General features: G+C 36.8%; 2 protein-coding genes across 7 annotated transcripts in view; both read left to right on the top strand.

Annotated features, from left to right (window-relative positions):
• LOC145663968 (uncharacterized) overlaps positions 1-24,122 on the top strand; it is a 129,980-nt gene that overhangs the window by 76,277 nt on the left and 29,581 nt on the right. The gene's annotated exons all lie outside the window — the stretch shown is intronic.
• On the top strand, positions 776-22,900 carry LOC145663969 (uncharacterized). Of its 3 annotated transcripts, none has more exons than XM_081730210.1 (2): positions 776-940; positions 19,941-22,900. In XM_081730210.1, exons 1-2 carry the CDS (start codon positions 921-923, stop codon positions 21,973-21,975), a joined length of 2,055 nt encoding a protein of 684 aa, XP_081586336.1. In that variant the 5' UTR covers positions 776-920; the 3' UTR covers positions 21,976-22,900. The 3 variants fall into 3 exon arrangements, with proteins under 3 accessions (XP_081586336.1, XP_081586337.1, XP_081586338.1); XM_081730211.1 differs by lacking the exon at positions 776-940 and adding an exon at positions 2,836-2,975; XM_081730212.1 differs by lacking the exon at positions 776-940 and adding an exon at positions 12,723-12,747.

Genomic DNA, 24,122 nt, shown 5'->3' with positions numbered 1-24,122 from the left:
TTCCGACAATTCCGCATGTAAGAGGCAGGGACAACTTCTATATTTTTTCACTACTTTCAAATCGACGTTGTCTCTCACACCATCATGAGAAAACTGTTCAACAGTTTGAAATGAATTTTTTAACATAAATAGCACTTCGGTTGAACTAGGATTTTATCATTACATTTTAATTAAACCCATATTCTAAAAGAGCAAGGGATTTTATAATTGTGGTCTTTTATCATTTCAAGTCAAATACTCATCCTAAGAGGAAGAGGTAAAGGGGAATTTTTCATAAGCCTATTCTTCCCGTGCAAACAGTGGGTATTTCAGCTTCCCAAGGGAGAAATAAAGGTTCTAACATACCTTTCATATATTTTACGCAGACCTATTTTTCCTGCGGAATTATTTTTCATATGTATGTTTGATATAATCTCAAAATATATAGAAATCACATCATTTTCGTACTATATGAAATCGTAATTTGATTTGTACAGTATTGTAGTATCATTCTGCGATTCTTATTACTCTAGTGAAATGCTAGCTTCTAATGATATTTCAGCTGTTACTATATGACTAAAGACAATACTTTATCCTCAAAATATTCAAACTGTAAATGCGTCGATTATCACCCTTATAAATGCTTCAGACTGAAACGTGATTGGATTTTAGTTGGGTCTCTTCGTTTCTTTTCAGCTTGTCACGTGCGGAGATTGCTCCACAAGTGCAGAAAACGGCTATGGTATCTCCATTGAAAGCAAAAGTCACTAAGCTTGATGCTACTAAAGATTGTGTGTTATCCATGGGGAATGATATTGAAGAAATTTTCACAGAACGATTAAATCCTAATTTACTCCCAAGTGAATTGTATTTCACTCCGGATTCTAGTTCTCTGCAGACGGCTTGTGAACAGTTGATGGGTGTTGAGCGTAAAAGTGGAAATGGGAGCTCGGCCAATGAGGTATGGTGTAATAACTCCAGTGAAAAAGCGTTCCCGTGTGACTTTTGCAATGACATTTATCTTGATAAAAATACATTACTAGCTCATCAAGTAAATTTTCATAAAGATGATTTGTATTATTGTAGTTCGTGCCATCATCTAGTTGCTTCATCTCTAAAATCCGAACATACTTGTAATAAGGGCTCCCAGTCAAAGAATTATAACGCGCTTAATTCCAAAGCAGATAACATAGAGGATGTTAGTGAAAGTAATTATCAAATTACAAATGTCGCGGAAGTGTATGTGGGGTCCTCTGTACATCGCACATCGTCGTCTGGTAATGATGTAATTCGAAATGAACCTTCTTTAGAAGTAAATGTTTCGAAAGAGTTCGCTGAAATTGAAGAACCTATGAAAACCAAAATAGTTAATGCAATTCAACAAATTATCGATAAGCAGAAATTTTATACCGCGTCTGAAAGCAATAAAAAATGTGTATCTCGGGCTGCTGTCGATAATTCGATTGTTTCATCACATCCAATAGAAAATAAAATAGTTTACGCTTGTCAGATATGCAATGCTGTTTTTGACTTACGACAAGATCTTATTGACCATAAAGACAAACACCGTTCGGATGAAGAATACATGTGTCAGTATTGTGGAGAAACTTTTAAAGAAAAAGTGCCACTTTATTCACACGAAAAGCGTCATACGAAAGATATGAAAATGTACTCTTGTGCCCAGTGTAAGAAGTCTTTCCGCTGGCAGTCATCCTTGAGAGATCACGAACAGAAGCATGCGCAATTAAAATCATACATATGCCCAATCTGTGATAAGAGGTACAGAACAAAAAACGGTCTCGATGTTCACATGACATCCCACTCGACTGAGAGACATTTTCTCTGTGATTTATGTGGAAAAAGTTATAAGCACGTGAGTAATCTGCAATCTCATAGAAAAACTCATGAACAAGATTTTATGCTGAAGACATTTCAGTGTTCTGACTGTGATAAAATATTCCGAACGAAAACCAAGCTGAATGAGCATAAGCGAATACATAGTGGCGAGCGTCCGTATTTCTGCACTACCTGTGGAAAAGCTTTCCACAAAAACCAACAACTAAAGCAGCATATTGCTGTGCATTCTGGATTGCGTCCATTTAATTGTAATGTGTGTGGAGCTAGGTTTAATAGAAAGGGAAATTTAACAGAACATAATAAGAAACATAACGTAGATAGGAAATTTTCGTGTAAAATATGTAAAGAATCTTTTACTTCTATAAGTCTTGTTCTGAATCATAGAAGAAGCCATACAAATGAAGAAATTTTAGAAGAAACAGGCAAAGTTGGGAATATAATTATGGAAAACACTGCTTTCCGTTGTGATATGTGTGGAAAGTACCTTGCGAGTAGAGTCTCTCTAAAAACTCATTTGCGTATTCATACAGGGGAACGTCCATTCCAGTGTAAGATATGTAACAGGAAATTCAATCAGAAACCAGCACTCGATTATCATCACCGCACCCATACAGGGGAACGGCCTTACATATGTCAGTTTTGTGGTAAAGGCTTCAACGCAAAACTCAGTCGAGACACTCACATTCGAGTACATACGGGCGAGAAACCATTTACATGCAATATATGTGGCATGGGCTTCCGATGTGCTTCTAGTCTCAATCAACATGTCGTTATCCATTCGGGAGTTAGACCACATGGTTGTTCGTATTGCCAAAAGCGTTTCCGACGAAGGGATCAGTTGAATGTCCATTTACGGATACACACAGGTGAGAGACCGTACGCGTGCGAATTTTGTGGTCGTGCCTTCACTCAGCGAGGAGATATGGTCAAACACCGCAGAACACATAGTGAGGAGAAACCATATTTGTGCCAGTTGTGTGGACAGGCGTTTAAACAGAAAAAAGAGCTGAAGGGTCATGAACTCTCGGTACACACACTTCCATGTACTTTGCTCGTTAGAGCGGATATTCTTTCCGCTGCTTTTCCAGACACAGCAGTGATAGAGGACACTACTAATTCCCACTTATTGTAAAAATAAGGTAAATATTCATATTGTGATTGTTTGATATTTGTTTGATAAATTACATTAGTTAATTTACAGGAGACTACTAATCATTCTCTACCCCTCATTTTTCAAAGAAACGTGTGTGAAGTTTTATATGCCTTATGTTCCGTCCGATCATCAATATAACTTTCTCTGATATTTAGTTTTCACTTTTAGACTAAAGTAAAACTGTTTGTTCTGCAAAAGCTAATAATTATGGGCATTTCTGTTAACGTTTAAATAGTTCCAGTACATTTTAAATTTTAAAGATGTTCTTTATATGCGAATAGACTGAAGAATTCATTATTTAAATGTCGATTTATATTATTTTATTGTAAAATTATAGTATTCATTATTGAATTAAAATGTTAATGTTACTATTATTTTACCTGTGGATATTATTGTAGTATTCAAGTCTTAAATGTGTGAATACTAGCTTTGAAAATCCTAGCCTGTTTCTGAACCACTAATGAAAGCTTGTGTTCTGGCTGTTCACCATCTACTAGTAGGCCGAACGCTAGTAGTGTGCTCTGCAGCATGAAAGATGCCGAAACATGATAAAAGGGGATTTTTAAAAAAATATTTGTTAGGAAATCAAAATCATCTCTACAATTACTGAACTTCTGGTTTTATTTTACTAAAATAGTATCGCAGAACTTGGTTAAAAATTCATAGGAAGAATGGAAGATTTCCTCCAGCAAATTTATTGAAAATGAAGTAATGTACTGAAATGAGGCGCACCTCAGAGGTAGAACGTGCAAAGAAGAGTCCCTGGTACGAATTCAGGCGGTATGATATTGTGTAGAGAACATCGTATTTTCTCGGGATCCTTCCATTGTCTTCATACGTCTTCTGCATTCTGCAGAGAGGAGGCGCGGTGGCTCAGTGGTAGAGCGTTCACCTCCGGTGCTTGGGGTCCCTAGTACGATCCCAGCTCGCGCCTTGTGGACTGTGTGGTGGACAAACACCGTACTCATGGGTTTTCTCGGGGTTCTTCCGTTCCCTCCCACTTTCTTCATTCCACCATTTCACTCATCTCTCATCATCACCGTCTCCTTTAGCCTAACCGGCATAATCGTGGGACTTAAAACTTAAAGATTTCATTTCATTTTTTTCATTCTGCAGAGCATAACCATGGGGCATCATACTAAAGATTTAATTTAATTTCATTAAGGGGCTACTTTTTGAGTGTAGCAAAATTTGCTGTACTTGAATATTTTCACTTACGAAGGACTAATTATCACACGATGTTTCGAACATTTTCATGAGTATCGAAAACATTTGTAAGTTCATCTTATTTTGTAGTGTTAGGCAGTTCCGAATTTCTAAACGAGAGTACTACCTTGAAACCGGCCACTGTTTTATATTTTGTAGAGTAATACGATCACAATTGGTCAGTATCTTACCAAGCTTACATGTTGGATAATCCGACTCATTGCCGCGGACTGACTCATTAGAGCTGAGTTTGTATCGTTATATGTCTGTGACTGACCTGTCGGGACTTTGAATGCTTGGTTCACTGCAGTGAGTTTCTCATGGGTTGCGAATTTGAGCGGAAGCATTATCATCTTCAGAACAAAAGAACCGCAAGCCTACATCGTTGATGTTGACAGGTAATTATGAAACTGCTTTTTTTTTCTTTTACAGTGTTTTTTTCAAATTATCCCATAATTCAGAGGATTATTTAATAATTCACTAATTTCGAACACTTCAAAATGTTACTCTTCAGTAAAGTTGAGCTTTTTCGTGATAAATGGTTCGCGTTATCGTCTTTTGTGCGAGGGAGTAGGATTTGATTCCTGATAGTAACTCATGTGATTCGGATCCCTTGTTAACCTCTAAGGCAGTGGTTCTCAACCTAATTCCTATCACGACCCCCATTTTATCACATTCTCTTGCCAGTGACTTCCTTATAATTTCTGGTTTGTAATAAGCTTTGTGGGATTTTTAATATACCTATTGCGTAGATCTCATGATATCCATCTATTTCTACAGTAGTAGAATCCTTTTCTTCTATATAGTGGATCCAGTAACTTCCCTAAAAGCGAATGGATTAAAACCAAATTTGGAAAGCTCATTCATGTTACAAATATCGAATCCGATCCATCACACTGTTTCAAAATGAAGCCATTTGAAAAGTTTAAAACTTCAGAACTTCCTTAATTTGGGTCATGATAAAAAAATACTGATTTCTAATTTTGTTTTTTTTTTAAAAAAAACTTCCGCAGTTCTTTGAAAAAAAGTTATTGAGTATTTTAATTTTCGAAAGGTCACCACTTTGAGTTACATCATATTGTTGTGAATTTGGTACATTGTTGTGTATGTGTTCAGTATTACCAAAAACTATTAAAATCAACTTGTTTGCATTTAAAATTTAGGAAACAAATAAAATCCCACACCAAAAATGCCAGTTTGCTGGAAAAAAAGGTTCACACACATACGTGAACAATTCTGCAAAGAACAACAAAGGATCCGAAACAAAAGCAATCCCTTTTATTGCCGACAGAATAATTTGTTCATTGTTGATTTATCAACAAACGCAACACAGCCATTGCGGATTAGTGTTTTGTTGTTGTTCTTAACATTATGTATAAAAATAAAAAATATGCCTATCAGAACAAAATTCAAAGCAATGTTTAAAAGTATTTTCCGCTATTAGATTCTAATTATATTTATCTATTCCGCGTATCTTCGCGACCCCCAGGTTGAGAAACCCTGTTCTAAGACAGCGTTTTATATTGCCTTCGTGCTGAAAAGAGACTTCAAAACAGTAAACAGTGTTAGTAAAGTACGCATTGTTAAGGAGACCTGCATAGAGACCGAATGTTAGGGGAAACGCCTACTTCTTAATGTGTAAAATATGATAGAAATGAACGGCTGAAGTTTATTTTGTCTGTTTCACTCTACATTGCCTGTATTATTGCTTGAATGCCTCATACTGACTATTCTTTGCATTTTCTTCGTAATCAGCATTTCATTGACATGATTACATAAATCTTTTGTTTGGAGAAAGGTTTGTCAGTTCCAAGAATTTTTAAAATAATAATAATAATAATAATAATAATAATAATAATAATAATAATAAAACACGCCCAGATCAAAGGTAAGCTCTACCTCGATACATGGAAACAATGTCCCCACGAAAAAAAATGTAAGGAAGTTGTAACGACTAACAAAAACAAACTAAAAATGAACTAAGTTGCTCAAAAATGAAAATATTTCAAGTGAATTTTATCTGTATGTACTTGTCTGATTTAAATAAGCCCGATTTACGTTCCTGGCAGTGGCGGATCCAGGATATGATCAAGGGAGGGGATAAACCATAATTTGCCGTTTTATCCAGTGTAAAGCTGAATTGAAACCCATTTTATCCAGTGTAAACCTGAGCGTCAAGAGGGGGGGCTATAGCCCCTTAGCCCCCCCTTGGATCCGCCCTTGGTTCCTGGTAATGGAAGGATTTGATTTATAAGTGCTGTATAATCAGAGAGAATTGACCCCTTTAAAAACTTATAATATGAAATCGCAGCTCATAATTCAATGTGACAGACTGACTATTTACGTGCCCGTTTGCCATTTGTTAGTGCTTAAACACTTAGTGTCTAGTTATAAAGTATTCTTATTAAGTATTCTTCTGAGCAGTTGTTTCTGAAAGACTGTGACGTCATAATTTATTTGAGAACTACTTTATGAAAATTGCGATTATCTCAACAACAGTGTTTTACGTCGTCATCATCGTAATAATAATAATAATAATAATAATAATAATAATCCATCACTGGCAGGTTACATGATGCCGCATAGCAAAAGCTTCTATGCACTAGTGACCTTGGCGAACTTCCAGTAATTGTAGTCTCACCTTTGCCGTCTTTGTTTCACTGAAGGTGCCGCAGTATTTCAGTCGTAGAACGTTCACCTTTCGTACCTGGGATCCTGGTTCGATCCCAGCTCGCGCCAAGTGAACTTTGTGGTGGACAAACACCGTGTGCATGGGTTTTCTCGGGGTCCTTCCGTTTCCTCCCACTTTCTTCATTTCTCATCGTCACCATCTCATTTAGCCTAGCCGGCATAACGTGAGACGTAAAACTTAAAAGACTTGTTTCATTGTAGTCGTGATTCTGAAAATAAACATTTTTACCCTAAACTATCTCCTAACCAGTTTTCCTTCCTCTTTTTAACGGTTTGTAATGTGTTAATAATAAAACTAACTTTATTTGGTTTGTTAGTGGGAGATATTTCACGGACTCCTGTTGTCTTTCTCGGTCACGATGTGCGTTTAAAATAATAATAATAATAATAATAATAAACAGCGGCAAGAACTCTCATATTCATATTAAGTGCACAGAAAATAATTGTGTCTTCAGTCAACAGTAAGTAATGACTTTTAAGAAGACCCTTACATAACTGATTTATTCATACTGTAATATATTTGGTCTAGGAATTAATTCGTGCGGTTGGTACGCACACATTGAAGCTGTAGTACAAACACAAAATACATAAATACCTTAAGAAAAATATTGTCCATCGCTAGCCACCAATTTCGCCCATCTGTCAGACAATGTACGGATTCCGTGGCGAAAGAAGTCCTCATCCTTGGAAGCGATCCAGTCAGGACCCATGTTTCGATATCTTCTGAAGAAGTAAACCGCTGTCCAATCAAATCGTTGTTCATGCAATCGAACAAGTAGTAGTCCGAAGGAGCAACGTCTGGTGAATACGGCGGGTGGGGTAAAACTTCCTATCCGACATTTTCTAAATAGGTTTTGACCGGTTTTGCGACATGTGGGCGAGCGTTATTATGTTGAACAATAAGTTTATCATGTCTGTTCTCCCATTCTGGTCGTGTTCTGGCCAGAGCTTGCTTCAAACGCATTAATTGTCGTCGATAACGTTCTCCATTCATAGTTTCACCCGGTTGCAGCAGCTCATAGTACACCACACCTTTCATATCCCACCATATGCACAGCATAACCTTTGCACAGTAAATATCTCGTTTTGGTTGTGATGGACCTGGTTCACCTGGTTTCACCCAGGCCTTTTTTCGTTTAGGGTTCTCGTAATGGATCCACTTCTCATCACCCGTAATAATTCGATGCAGAAACCCCTTTCTACGCTGTCGTTGAAGCAGCAATTCGCAAATGGTTTTTCGTCTTTCAACGTCTCTGTCTTTCAATTCATGTGGAACCCAATGTGACATCTTTTGAATCATTCCCATGGCTTTCAAGCGTTTGGAGACTGTTGTTTGATCAACGCCTAATGCTGCTGCAAGTTGTTCCTGCGTTTGACACGAATCCTGCTCGAGCAATGCTGTCAATTCTTCGTCTTGAAATTTTTTTGGCTGTCCAGCTCGCTCTTGGTCTGCCAAGTCGAAATCACCACTTCTAAACCGTGCAAACCACTTCTGACACGTTCGCTCAGCTAGAGCATGGTCACCATACACTTCCACCAAAATACGATGACTTTCAGTCGCACTTTTCTGCATGTTAAAGTAATGCAGCAGGACACCCCGCAAAAACACTTTATCAGGCACAAATTGCACCATGTTCACTTAACTACAAACTGGTGTTGTTGACGCTTTAATCCACTGCCCTATACTACGAACGATACGCGATGACAGGGGTTTGCAACACATGTGTGGATACACGGAACTGTGGGACGCTCCGTTCGTTGCGCCATCTCTTGTCCACCCGCACGAATTAATTCCTAGACCAAATACAAATGCATGAAAGACCAATGATAAATGTTCTTTGTCTAGTAGGTTCTCATAATGTCATTCGACGAGTTCTGTAAATCATCATCATCATCTTGGATACAATTGCTCTTTATGCATTAAACACACTGACCGTCGTGGGATACATTAACTCCAACTTATCTCGCACTTCAATTTGCATACTTCGTAAATGGACAAGCTCTCCCATTTTTCACCACCAGTATGTTACATAAATCCGCACTAGACCGCCTCGCATACTACACAGTAGTATTACCCAGCACAATTTTAACACAAGTTAGTCGCTATACAGGAATGTTCAGTTTACAAAAATTAGGTGTTGCAGTCAGGGCTGGCCCTAGATAATTTTCCGCCCCTCCCCACTTTCTCCAGAAGGAACAAATCTTGAAAGGCTCGATTGTAAGTATGCTGCCTCATTATGAACAACGAAGGGGAGGGAAAGAGCGCTCGCACTCAGAAAGACCTGAACACTGCAAATACAATCTCGTTGTGTGTGTTTATTTTCATTTAAATAATAATCTATTATGTTAGTGAAAGAGAAAACAAACACAGCGACAGAGGAAAGATGGTCATTCTTTTTATAGAATTCAATTTGGAGCTTGAATCTCAATATATCATTTTGCAGTTCCAGTGCAACTACCGCTTTTACTTTTATTTTTTGATTTTCCTTTTACATCTGTTAAAAAAATATTTTAGAAAAATACTTTTTTTCCACCTTCAATGAAAAGGAATTTGTTTGTGACAAAGACAAGACTAGTTTTCATATCAAAACTGTGATAACTAACTAAATAGAAGAAGTGTTCGCTGCTGTTCCAGAATTAAGTTCTTGTATTTGACAACAATCAAGCAATTCATGCTGGGATTTGTTAGACCATTTGCTTTAGCGTTGTCCATGTGACCTTAAACTAATACTACCTAAACATGATTTATGAATGCAATTTTCAAATAGAAGATCAGCGTAGTAAATTTAACGATCATCATCATGAAGTCTGTTTCCAACAAGAAATATTTATTTTAAATAATATAGTTACGACAGATTTTGTCGCCCCCTTAAAACTTACCGCCCCGTACAAATGCACATATGGTAGAGCGGCCCTGGTTGTAGTGTATTGGTGTTTACATTACTTTTGTAACAAGGTAATCCTGTATTACTTCTGTAACAAGGTAATCCTGAAGCGGCAAGGAAAATTTGACTTACCAAAAATACTGAGAACATAATCACACGTAAAAACACTTGAAAAACAGAAAAATAAGTGTGGGCGTAATCTTGATCCCGGACTCTTCAGAGCAGCTATTCTGTTCGTTAAGTTTTCTCTTTTCAACCAACGTTTTCCCCCTCCTGATATGACGAAGCGTTTATAATGTATGTTTTCAGTGTTAATGGTGCAACGTCTACTATTCTCTGGTAAAATGAAACAAATACAAAATATGGTGTAAGTTATCTACACTGTAGGAGCCAGGAAGTAAGATTACGGCTACATATTTATACTACAGTTACAAAACTTAACAATTGTAAATTAGCTCCAACTGAATCCTGTTTAGCAAGGAATCGTAAACACACACACACACACAAAAGCATTATACTGGCCTTTGTATTCGAAGTTGATTAACAGTTCCTTAGGAACGATAGATTTATGTGAGGATCGGTACTTATTTTCCCAAGGATCATAAGCTCTCTGTTTTACGTACGACATTCGCCTGGAATCAAAGAAGTTGTAATTTTCTTAGTTAATTTCTTTAGTCAATAGTAACGATAATGTTATCGTATCGTTTTGATTGAGGCCACAAGAAATCAATTCATTGCTGGTCAAACTAGAACGCAGGTGATAATTACCAATATATTACATATGAGCCGTGAAAAACCGTTACTCCTCTACTTACTTATTTATTAACAAGTTTTAGAAATAGCACTTAATTTGAAAACATCAAAAAGTAAGGAGGGGAAAGAAGTTTGAATAGAAGTCGTTTAGGGTTCCATATGTCAAAGGCACCATCACTGCATTCACCTAGTTGTACTGAGGGGAAGTCTCCAGTTAGAATCACCAGATGCTGGATTCAAATTCATGACTCTGATTAGAGAAAACAAAAAAGTTTTCATGTATTCTTGTTCGGTGAAACTAAATTAAAAAAGAGAATTTAGAAGTTCAGTCCATGTTTGTATTATTCGCTTTGTCTGATATCCCGCATCCAAAACCTCATCATGTTAGTGACGTTATTGCTGTATTTCCGTTTCTCCGGAAAGTGTAACGGATTATTTGTGTGAAGATCGGAACTTAATTGTCTTTATTTTCCCCAAGAATCATAGTCTGTCTGTTTCACCTACGACATTCGCCTGGAATCAGAGAAATTGTAATTTTCTTAGTTAATTCCTTCAGTGAACATTAACAGTATTTGTAACACTGGCTATATCAAAATCCAATACACTTTCAAGTGCGAGATTCTTTTTCGTTCTTTTAAAAAATATATGGTTTATTTTATCAAAGGCTACAAATTTAGCATCGTTAATTTCGTTTCAGTTTTGTGCGTCCGGAAACAACAGTGAAAAATACAGACAGTAGGAGCAGATCAAAAGAAGTAGGAGAAAATATCATGAATTTACAAGAGATAACATTTGAGAATGCATCGGAAATTATATCCCAAGGATGTACTGGTATATACAAGATAAGTATTCCAGACGATTACGTGAACACTCGTGGTCAAAATAAAACGTGTAGAGAAATTGTCTTCTGTGCGTTCAGTTTAACGGATTGTAGCCGTATTGAGATTATAACACGCGAAGTAAGTGATTCAGCTGAAGATAAAGTTATGAATACTGCAGCAAATCTTTTTAGCAATGTTTCTTCCGAGTTAGACAATAAGGAGAACGTCCCATTTGCAGTTCGAATTGGAGATGAAACCAACAATATAACGTCACTTGGTGGTGGTAATTGTATGTCCTCGTGGAAAAGACACAGGTCACAGTTGCCATTACAAGTAGAAGTCAAAAGAAAATCGAACACCAATCAAAAGAAACGGTGTTTTGTGTGTCAGTATTGTGGAAGAATTTGTTCCAGTTCGTGTGCAATCCGAAAACATGAAGCGACCCATTTCAAATTAAAACATTTTCCGTGTGATGTTTGTAATAGAGTATTTGTATCAGAAGCTGTGCTGGAACATCATATTCGTCGTCACTCATCTGCACCTAAACAATTTCAGTGCTCAGTGTGTGATAAAAGTTACACTTCTAAAACGTCCCTTTCGATACACATGGAATCTCACTCAACCGAAAACTGTAATTTATGCGATGTTTGTGGGAAAAGCTTCAAATATGTAGGTAGTCTTAAGGTCCATATAAAAACTCACCAAGCAGGTTATGTGAAAAAGTTCTACAATTGTCCCCATTGTGGGAAACAGTTGGCCAGTAAAAGTAGCCTGCATTCCCATTTATGTGTCCATTCTACAGAGCGTCCGTTTGTGTGCGCTACATGTGGAAAGGCTTTCCTCAACCGTTGGAGATTAAAGGTTCACGAGGTTTTGCACAGCGGAGTGCACCCTTTCAAATGTAGCGTATGTGGACGTAGCTTCGCGAGGAAGGGCAACATGTTAGTCCACGCCCACACTCACACGCGAGTTGGAGAGAGAAAATTCGGTTGTCGTATGTGTGGGAAATCATTCCACACTATTAATCTTCTTCTGCAACATCGAAAGGAGCATCGAAATGAAGATAAAGTGACATCTTTCGAATGTGATATCTGCGGTAAACATTTCAGTCAGAAAAGCTTATTGAATCAACATTATTACTTACACGAAGGAGAGAAACTGTATTACTGTGACGTATGTGGGAAAGGTTTTAATGTTAAAAGGTATTTAGTCTCTCATTATATGTTGCACACGGGAGAAACTCCGTTTCAGTGTGAAATCTGTGAAAAGCGTTTTCGATCGGAGAACTATCTGAAGCATCATAGATGCCTGCATTCTGTGGAAAAAACATTCGCGTGTAATTACTGTCCAATGCGATTTCACAGAAAACTTCACTTAGATGATCATATTCGTACTCATACAGGTGAGAAACCCTTACATGTGTGACGTATGTGGACGTGCGTTTACTCAGCTTAGTGATATGGCGAGGTATAAAAAGCTACACATATAGAGATAATGTACATTAGGTTTTATGCGAAGGTGTAAAACCATGGCAAAGAACATAGCACGGTTTTGTTGAAAGTAAATAAAAACAGGTAATAGTCTCTCTTTTGAAACTTTGTATTCAAGAGTATTTTCATATATAAATTAGCAATAATGACTCAAATGAGACAAAGAAGCTAAACTTAAATTTGTTTTAAACTTTCATACTATTACTATTAGACTTCTAAAAACCGTATTACCCAGTCCCATGTAAATATGTGAAAAAACAAAGAAGTAACATCATTACAAATCTCTCTTCATATATATAAATATATTCACGTTAAAACTCATTAAAATAATAATTTATCTTTATTGAATCGTAATTTACAGCTTTGTTTTATTCTTTATCAAAGCAAAAAAAAAAAAAATCTAAGCGAAGTAAATTTAAAAAACTTCTTAAAATTTTGTGTTAAATTGCCCCGATTTAGAGCTCGAAACTTAAGTACATCATGTTTCCATTTTACTACACATATGCGAATAGTTGATTATCTAGAAACTAATTGTGCTTCATGTTTCATGTTTCGCCAGACTTAAATAAACTCTAGGCAGTTTCTTTGTTGTCCCTATCTCGTGGGTGTGGGCCTTTCAAGATACAGAATAGCCTAAAAGCACCAATAGATAAAATTAATGCACCTATTACACCTATTACAAATTTCGTATTAATGCGTTGAGCGAGTGACACTCTTTATTGTCTACTTGTGCGTTTCTTTTCTTTTTTTGAACTAATGACACTCCCTTTTGAGACAGTCTTAACCTAATTTTGTATGACATTAGTAGAAGGATTCGAGAGGGAAATAATTTTAAGATTGACCTCGTCTATGTGAAATGGTGGCCAAAAATCGTTCCATATGTTTAGCATTGAAGTGAATAAATGAACGTATTATATTTTATTGTGTAACATCTTGCCACAAGAGAGTCTACTTGCGACAATCTGCGCCTCCTTGGAATCGAATTGTATTTCGTATGTAAGACAAGTAGTATGTGGTACCGTTGATAATGTCGAAACCAATTTCTAACCATGATATTAATTTTTGCAGTATTATTTGGTTTTGGATTAAGTGCTATAGCTTGCCCATAATCAAAGTTTGATACAAAATTCGAAAATGTTGAGAACAGTCGAATCTACCATCAACTTCTCAGGTGAAAAACCATGATACGGATTTGTGTGCCCACACAAGCGTAAAATAAAGAATGTCTGGTTCTTTCTTGAGCTATATTTGTACGCCGAGATATCGAGGATGACATTGTTCTTTCGAACTAAAGCTAGTGACTTCTCCCATAGACATAACATTGGTTAAATACAATGGCATATTGCTTTCTCGTTGTGGTAGGGTGTCTTAAAAAGTTCCATTATCCTGTACTGCAGTGTAATTCTAGTTGTGACATTGGCAACATAGCTTCCATGATTGCAAATAGCATTGTGTGATAGCCCTGCTGTCAAGGTGACGTAGAGCATTTTAATGAACAAGTTCCACGTCGCTGAATTGTGCGTGGTTCTTCAACATCCCCATCGCTATTGAAATGGCTCCCAGAAAACCCGGACCTTACTATATCAGACAACTCATTCTGAGTTTTAGTAAATCTCATACAGGACAGATAAGGAATTGTACGAAAGTGTGGAGGAAGCCTTTCTAGGGATAATTTCTCAGATGCTACGCATCATGTCAAGGCCCAAACATCTGTGTGTACAGCACGACAGAGCACATCCGGATACTCACATGCCCCTCAAGTATGGAAGAAGCCTTTTGAATGATAATTCCTCAGATGCAATGCAACATGTCAAAGAGGACATGGCGACCCATACATTTGTGTTTCAGAACGACGGAACACATTATATTAAAAAGAATAACTGAATGTTGCTACTTACACTAATGAGATGAATAAGCCTGCCGATTCTTGCAGTCATTCTATGTTTGGATGTGTACTGAAAAGCTTAAGAATGAGAAAAAGTGAAAGATTTTGCTCTTGTAATCTCCAGCCTATAAGATTCTCAACTACACTGTGTGATGTACAGTTCACTTTTTTTTTTCTTTATTTTTCTGCCTTCTTTTGGACTAATGTTTTATCTAAGAGAATCACAAGGCCTCTTTGGTCCGTGGACCACAGATTGAGAAACGCTGGTGAACGCTTGAAAGTGAATGGCAGGGGAAAAAACAAGAAATGTCCATGGATATGCTTTATCGGGTGCTTTGTCCTATCTGTTGGTGACCCTTGGTAGTATTTGAATATATATGCCAATCATGCGTAGATGTAGAAATGTCCATGTAAAAAGGGACAAAAGATTTAACTAATCCTATTCTTTTTACGCGGTTTTCAATATTAAACCGCCGTTTTATCGAAAATGCAGTTTTGTGACATTCCTTCTTTTTTCCCCTTGCCCTTCAAGTAGTTAAAGCTAAAATTATTAGCAACATAGTCCAAAACCCTGGAGGTTGCAGAAATTTTCCTCTTTATAATACGTATTTTTTTGGAAGCAAATTCCCCTAACTAATAATTAATTTAGGGTGAAAAAGTGACACAATTGTTTATAAATTTGCAATTAATTACAGTAATTCATATGTAATTAATGGGTGAATTAGTGGTTATCGATATCCCTAATCTTATATAGCTCAATAATTATGAATGTTCGTATATGTGAACTCTATCGAAATATTCCAATGCAAAGAGTTTCTCTATTTTTTCTTTTTTCACCTCTCTTCCCCGCCCCTCTCTTCTCTTCGACAGTTATGATTTCGCACCCTGATTAGTAGTGCACTTCGTAATTAGAAATTAGAAGTGTAAAAAGTAACAAGAAAGATATAAAAATTAAATGTAACAAAACGACGTTAAACATTAATTCAAATGAACATGCTAAGAAACATGTTCGGATTTCTTGTCAAAGCTATAGGGCAAGAAGCATTCATTAATGTTCAACAGTGAAAATCAATAGTACAGTCGTAACATCATCATCAAACTGGTACAACTGGCTGTTGTTTCTCCTCAAAAGAAGGGTAAAATGATTGTGTATAATATAAATGAATTATATGAAAGACAGCCTTTTATTCAAGAACAATAGGCGAAATGAAAGTAAAAATATTAATTGATATTAGATATAAGATTGTGTGCACTTCATTGAAATACGAGGGGTTGCTGATAAGTTCTTAGCTTTACTAAGAAAAATAAGACAAAATTAAAATTTTTTGATGAATTTATTCAACATACTCTACTCTCCCTTCAATTCGATGCATTTTTTACTTCAGACCTGCAATTTATTTAGGCCCTCTAAATAAAACTTTTGGTTGGGTGTCAAATCATGAGTTTACTGCTGTAATGGTGGCGAATTTTTGCCCCTTCAAGTGTTTCTTTAAATTTAGGAATAGGTGGTAGTCTGATGGAACCAGGTCAGGTGAATATGATGGGTGATGCAAACCATTGTGACGCCACTCTTTTGATTGTTCCTTTGTCTCTGGATCATATAAATAGATCCATGTTTCATCCTCCGTGACCAAACGTTCCACAAAATTAGTCCCTTCCTGCTCAAAACCTCTTTGGAAGCAAACATTCTTGCACGCTTTTGATCGGCTTGCAAACATTTCGGCGCCCATTTGGCAGAAAGTTTGTTCATGTGCAGATGATCGCGAATAATGACACCAACGCGTTCACGGGATATACCTAGGTCCTCTGCTATACTTCTAGCAGAAATTCGTCTGTGAGAATCATTTCATAAACCTGTTCAATGATTTCTGGCACAATCACTATGGATGGTCTCCCAGGGCGGGGGTCATCTTCAGTGCCAAAATGGCCTGTCTTAAATTTCACAACCCAGTTCTTCACTGTGGCATAACAAGGTGCATGGACCCCCAATGTTTGTTGCATCTCACCATGGATCGTCTTTGCAGATTTCCCCTAGAGGAAGAGGAACTTCATCACCGCTTGACTCTCAACATCGTTGAACTTGTTGGGCTGCCCTGCCATCTCAAGCACTCACCTAAAAAAAAAAAAAAAATAACTTTCCTTAGTATCAATGTTTTAATATTTCGTCACAAACATATAGACACATGTAGCTTTCAAATAAAAACAAACATTATAAATATCGGAAGGGGAAAGGAGGCAAAGCTAAGGACTTATCAGCACCCCCTCGTAATCTTGATGCCTGACATATTGGGCGTGTGATTTAGTTTTGTAAATATTCATAACTAGGTTTCAAATGAGAGTTACTGGGAAAAGGTCGGAGTGTTCTTTTCTGTAAATAACATTTGGGGTTCTTTCGTGACGGGTCCCTTCATGGACGTAATCTTGATTTCTTTCCCGGTGGAGATGCATGCCTCAGTTAAAAACTTTACGTACGGTAAATACTTAGGTACGTATTTATAAACCTCCCCAAACGTTAGGAAAGACACCTAAGAGACTCCTATAAGGAAACAGGTATTAATAAACTTCATCTTCACCCTGTCAATCTCCTAGGTGAAGTCAAATCCCGGGAGCGTGTTGAAGCTCACCCAGCAAGGTAAGGAAACAAATTGAGCAATATGTATGGTAGTAATCTGTGACATATCAACAAGTAAAGCAAACCATTTGAAATACAGAAACCAAACATTTTGTTTTCCCATTTCATGAAATTTTAAACATTCCTATGAATAATTACTTCCTGATCATCATAAACATATATTTCTTTACATTTCTTATTTTAATTTAAATCTATAGTGATTATATATAGGGTGCGTCAAAAGTATTGGGCCAAAGGCTAGCTCCATTAGGAGTAAACATATGAAAAAAAAAAATGGAAAGTTGTTGGAAGTAGGTGGGTTTCAATCTAATTTTTTTTTTTCAATCGCACTAGTCGTGGTAAGGCGCCCAATGTTAAATAAAAATCAAAATTGCCAGTTCAGCAGGCTGTTCCCTTAGGCCCTCAGCATACCACCGATTCGAGGTGTTCTTGGTTCTCTTACACAACAATGTGCACGTTCCATGTATCATTTTCACGTGCCCTTAACGTTTCGTTCGAATAACGTGTCGAACTGAAACGTTTTTTGTTTAACATTGAGCACCTTACCACTGTTGAGCTCAAAAGGCTGGTGGGGTTAAAATATTTCTAGCATTTTAGATTGAAAAGCTCCTGTTTCCAACAATTTTTCTCTCTTTGCATTTTTCTTATTTTTAATATTAACGGAATTAGTATTTGACTTTAAACTTTCGATACACCGTGTGTATATATAATGTTTCGCTTTAAAAGCCAAAAGCTTGAAGTGTTTCAGACCCTAGAAGAATAAAAGTTTTCCTACCAAGCAACGTAAAAAGTGTAGTTCGCCACTAACACAATTACTCAAAGCTTGAACTCTCCTTGCTGCTGCAATGGGTAGCGCATGTACCTTGGGGTCTCGAGTTCGATCCCGGTGAGAGAGCATCGAAGGCGCATTACTTTGCACTTTGAAACTGTTGTTAATATCGTCCTACATGGTATCGCTGCTGGCAGAAAACGCAAGTACAAATAAATCAATCAATTCAGTAAAGTTTTAACCGCATTTCGGTTACCTATACTTCAAAGGGTGACAAATAATTCCGTGTGTGTTCTTTAATACACATTACTATTTTGTGTGCAATTTTCTTTTGCTAGAACACACTTTTTTCTGACACATTTTCAATTAACAGTCTTAATAATATACATTCAAGCAAGAAACCCGTCAGCTTTTAACTCCTCCATTTCAATGCCGAAACCATTCTTGTCTCTCTTTTAGGTCCAATGACGTTTGGTTTCACAATCCTGGCTTTCCTGAACCCACAAAGAAAGGTACTATAATACGGCTATAAACGAAACCAGCTTTTCGTATCAGCAGTGAAACTGTCAAAAAGGACATTAGGTCCAAGCACTGACTGCCATCTTGTCAAATTACTGTCACCATTACAGAGGGTTGCCCACTTGTTTTTGTCATGAGGAGATACAAAAATATTGAGCTTCTCTTCCCTTAAATACCGTCACCCGTGTTTCTTGTCCTCCAAGAGCAGAAAAGTTGGTTTTGTTTTAGCGCAGACTATACTTTTGGAACATAAATAATTATCCTTTTTTTAATGCCGTTTCCTCAGTAAACAAGTCAACATAGTGGTATCTTTTAGGCCAATTCGATGACACTCGTAATGATTTAGTAATTTGCATTTCCATACTTTGTTAGATGCTGGTATATAGGACGAGAGCTACACTTCTAAAGTAGGATTTGAACTACTGTCATGTGTTCGATGCTTTCCCACCAAGAATCGAACCCGGGATCTTTTGCACTAGTCATTATACCAGCTAAAAGAGCGTAGGAATCATGTGATGCATGCGCTGTCCTCTTGGTAACTCTTTAAATTTGCGTTATGATTCGTGGCTTGAAGGCATTGTTCGTGCAATATTCCCATGAAATTTTAAAAGTACTATATTTTGCCATGGTTAGTAGTAATTTTTTAACATTATTTTCAATCAGTCAACTCAAAATCCATTCCTATTATTATTATTATTATTATTATTATTATTGCGAAATTTCCCTGTCCCTACCGAATAGTTAACACCGAGTGATCTATTCCTGTAGCTCGTGTTTGATTCTTAAGAGGGAATTTGTAGTTGAATTCCACAATGAACTATAGACTCACACGTCATGTAGTCTCGTTTTTGGAAAAGAATATTAATTCTAAAGAAATATTCGAACCGCCTTCGTGAATACGTATTTATATAAATTTGAAATTTATTGAGATTTTTTAAAATTATTTTTTTTTAAGTCTTCATACTTCGGAAATAAAACGAATTAATTTTTAGTAAAAACTTTAATCTTGTTTGCCGAATCGCATGATTCCTTTTCTGATTAAATATACTAACACACAGATTCCGGTAGTGTTCAAGATGATCCGTGCTTATGAAGTTACACAATGTCTCCTCCACCTACTGGCTTTAAAATCAAATAGCGTCTTGCAACTCTTGCCTTATTTTGTATGTGATTACCGATTGTGAATTCGTATTTATATTGTATTCATGCACTTCAAACCTATTAAGGTACCATAACATGTTTTCTTGTCAAATCACTTTCCTCCATATAAGTCTAGTGAGTATCGTTGGTTTCGTTTCAGCTCACCACGTCCAGACACTGCATCCGAAACAGAGAATGTGATGGGAAATGAATTGGATATGCAAGTGTTGAAATTGAAAAGCATTGAAGTGTCATGTACGGGTAACTATGACGAAGCTACTGCTAATATGGACACAAGTGTTGGTGGCAAACTTTCCAGTGAATCAAGTGTCATGGAAAATGATTTTGATGGCCTTGGAGAATCAATGAGAACGAAAATAGTTGAAACTATTCACAAAATTGTAAATAAGCATTTTATGGATGGTTCCGATGATGATGATACTGGGAGCAATGAAATAATTAGTGAGCTTTTAGCTGAAGCGGGACTTCTAAGCAATACTGCCACTGTACAAGTAGGCGATGCAGGTGATTCATTAGTAACAGAGAAGCCGAAGAAACTTCCTGTTAAAACTCGTAGGAGAAAGAGACGAGCAACTAAGCGGTACGGTGTGAAGGTAAGGAAGGAAAATATGCCACACCGAGGATCAAAGGTTTGTAGTGAATGTGGTACTGAGTTTCAGTTTTCAAGCCAGTTACTGGTTCATTATAAAATTCATCGACAGAAACACCCTGCTGTGTGTCAGTACTGTGGAAAAGAATTTACGACACTTCACTACCTGAAAAGACACGAAGAAAATCACTGGAAAGAACGACACTATCCATGTATGACATGTGGTAAAGTTTTCCAAGCCGAAGGAGTATTGAGAAATCATCTGCTTCGTCATTCGTCTGAACCGAAGTATAAGTGTACGCTGTGTGATCGAAGTTTTACCTCGAAAGGCTCTCTTGACAGCCATATTGCTTCTCATTCAACAGCTAAGCTCTGTCTTTGTGATATCTGTGGAAAAAGTTTTAAGCATCAGAGCACACTGAGGCATCATAAGAAAACGCATAAGGAAGGCTATGTTAAAAAGATGTATAAATGTGAAGAATGTGGGAAAAATCTCTCGTCCAAGGACGGTATTGAGCGTCACAGACAAATTCATTCACAAGAACGCCCATTTGTGTGTTCTACATGTGGAAAGACATTTCAAACGAAAGCGAATCTTAGAAGTCATGCGTTCTTGCATACCGGTCTTAAACCCTTCAAGTGTCCTTACTGTGGACATGCATTTGCAAGACGAGATAATATGATTGCTCACACGAGAACTCATAATGCTAATAAGACCCGTCGAGTTGCTAGAAATTTTACATGTCGTATATGTGGAGAATCATTTCCTACATTTAGCCTCACATTGGAGCACAGGAAAAAACATACAAGCGAAGAAATCCGGGAACACCAGAAAAAGTTCCCTCAAGAGTATTGTTTCGAATGTGAAGTGTGCGGTAAATTGTTTAATCAAAAGAGTGCGTTTAAGATCCACAGAGCAACCCACTCGGAGGAGAAACTCTATCAATGTGGAATATGTGGTAAAGGGTTCAATTATAAATATTATTTGGAAACCCATCAGAGGCTACATACGGGAGAAGCTCCTTTTAAATGCCAAGTCTGTGATAAAAGCTTCCGCTCCGCGTACTATCTAAAGCTTCACGCTGTACTTCATTCTGAAGAGAAGCGCTATGTTTGCATTTATTGTCCAATGCGATTTCACAGGAAAGGCTACTTGAACAATCACATTCGCACTCATACGGGAGAAAGACCATATGTTTGTGGCTTTTGTGGCCGGGGATTTACGCAGCGAACTGATATGGTGAAGCACAGAAAACGTCACGCTCAGGAGAAATCATATAATTGTAATGTGTGTGGATTGTGCTTTTTAGACAAAAAACAGTTAAAACTCCACGAACAAGTGTCGCATAATCCAGAGAATGTAGAGACTTCCATAGTGGAGATTGTAGACAATACGGCGGTTGAATGTATGAATAATTCGATGGTTCAATGTGTCGATAGTTCACTTGTTCAGGCAGTTGAAACTCCAGTAGGGGAAAATGTTGAAAATTCCATGGTTCAAGGTCAAACAGTTATGGTGGAATGGAGTAAGTTAGAAGGTGCAAGTGATGGACGGCAAATATTTACAACTTACTTCACTTCATAAATATGAGTTAAAAGACTCTGAACCTAGACTGTGTACGTTTTATTTTGCTGTGAAATCCTAATCCTTGATTGGTTAGGATATTCTCATTCCTTATTAGCTGGGATATCCTTGTTACTCGCTTGGCTGATACAATGTGTCCATCATTTTCTATCTTCTGCGATCTGTTCTGTATATCTTAGACTGGTTGACGTACTATTAAATCAATGAGTAATATTTTACAATCTATCTCAGTACTCTGGGTTTTTCAGTAGGTCGAGATACAGAACCTAGGTAGATATCCAGTATATAATGAAACCTCACATGTCTCTTCATACTAACCCTAAGACTAAGTACACTTTTAAAAAAAAATGCTGGCTGGCCCGAGAGTATTTTACATGTAATTGACTAAGACTAGTTACTGATACTGCGGCTTTTTGCCGAAATAAGTAATTTAAGATAATAATTATAATATTTGCAATCAGATAACTTACATGGTATACATATTTTCATAGTTAGCTTTCATCGGCAATCGAGAAATCTTAAACTGTATTATAGCCCTGTCTGTAATCTATAGTAACAGAATGTATAATATTGACTTTCGTGATGTTTGTACGATAACATGCTGAGAAAGTATGACAGTATATCCTAAAACAGTTTGAATCATTACTGTCATTTGTAAATACATAATGAAAAAAATGAGCATAGTACTTCATTTTCTGGACTACAATATGGTGCATCTATGATGGAGTTAATATAATGTGATCCTATTACAAGTAACACGGAGTAAGGTAAAAATATTAATCTGACTTTGAAGCAATATTTGTTATTTGCATGTGATATGTTTGCCTTTGATAAATGTACGGATGTATATACATAGTTACGTTATATATAATTTCATATTTTCTTTAGCACAGAAATAAATTATCTTCCCAGAAATGTGTATTAATTTCCGTTGTTTCGATTCATAATATTAAGTTTGTTTATATCCATTCGTAAATATCAGTTATGCACTTGCAGAATATGCACAGCTCAAGAATTAAGAATGAATTTGTTCGTCGAGGAAAACGATGCGTAAGATTGGGAATATTCTTTTATCGAAAGTAACAACGGTGCATAGCAGTATGACTTGAGCGCAAGTTAATTTTAGTATTTTTTATTAGGTTATTTTTGCCCGAAAATGATAACTGAAAAGAAAGAAAGAAAAGATCTTTATACTATACTATCTGAAACATAACTGTTTTAAAGGTTACAAAAATCCTGTAAGTTGCAAGATAGTACCGAAAACGCATGTCTAATACAATGTATGAATAAGAATTTTGTGATCAAACTATTTTCTTACTTTCAGTTATCATTCTTGGTCAGTTCGATGTCTTAAGCCTATGACGTCATTGGTGCTTTTATAACTGGTATTCTTTCAGAATGAAAAGTATATCATAATCAGAATTATTTCACGCACTAATATTTTCTAAACATTAAATACATTCAGAGAAATTTACAATACGTATACATTCTTCCTTCAGACTTACAGACTTCCGTTTAATGGATATCGAAAACAAGGAACAATATTAGAAACAGCCAGTTCTGTTTGAAATTCCTGATTTTAAACTTAAAAACGTTCTATTCACTGTATTATAGTGTTTATTTGCAGTGTACAGGCGTACACTGTGCGATTGGATAGTATGCTTGCGTGTTAAAAATAACAGGTGACCAAAAAAATTTCGTGCTATTTGAGCGTTAAAAAAAGTGCATACAAGAGGTTTACACAATATTTATTCAGGAAAATAGCTTCCATCCGCTTCTACAACCTTCTCCTATCTACGAACAAATTCATAGATATCATTTTTGTAGAAACTTGTATTCTGCGACTCAAAAACTGCGCCACTGCGTTTTTTTCCCGAGTTCTGAACTGCTGATTGCGCATGCCAAAAGGAGACGGTAATCTGATGGAACGACGTCTGGGGAGTAAGGAGGGTGAGGTAAAAGTTCCTACCCAAGTAACGAGCTCACTTCCAGGGTCACCTTTGCTGTGTGAGGTTTCGCATTGTCTTGCTGGTACAGAACCCCTTTTCTGTTCAGGAGTGCTGGCTGTTTCTGGACAAGTTTGGTAACTACCGTTTGCAGTTGTGCTGAGTAAACATCTTTCGTGATGATCTTCCCATTTTTCAAAA

Source organism: Thermobia domestica, chromosome 11 (genome assembly GCF_964235325.1).
Source record: "Thermobia domestica chromosome 11, izTheDome1.hap1.1, whole genome shotgun sequence".
NCBI lineage: Eukaryota > Metazoa > Arthropoda > Insecta > Zygentoma > Lepismatidae > Thermobia > Thermobia domestica.
The sequence above is the reverse complement of the archived record's forward strand: the minus strand, read 5'-3'. Positions and strand labels throughout refer to the sequence as shown.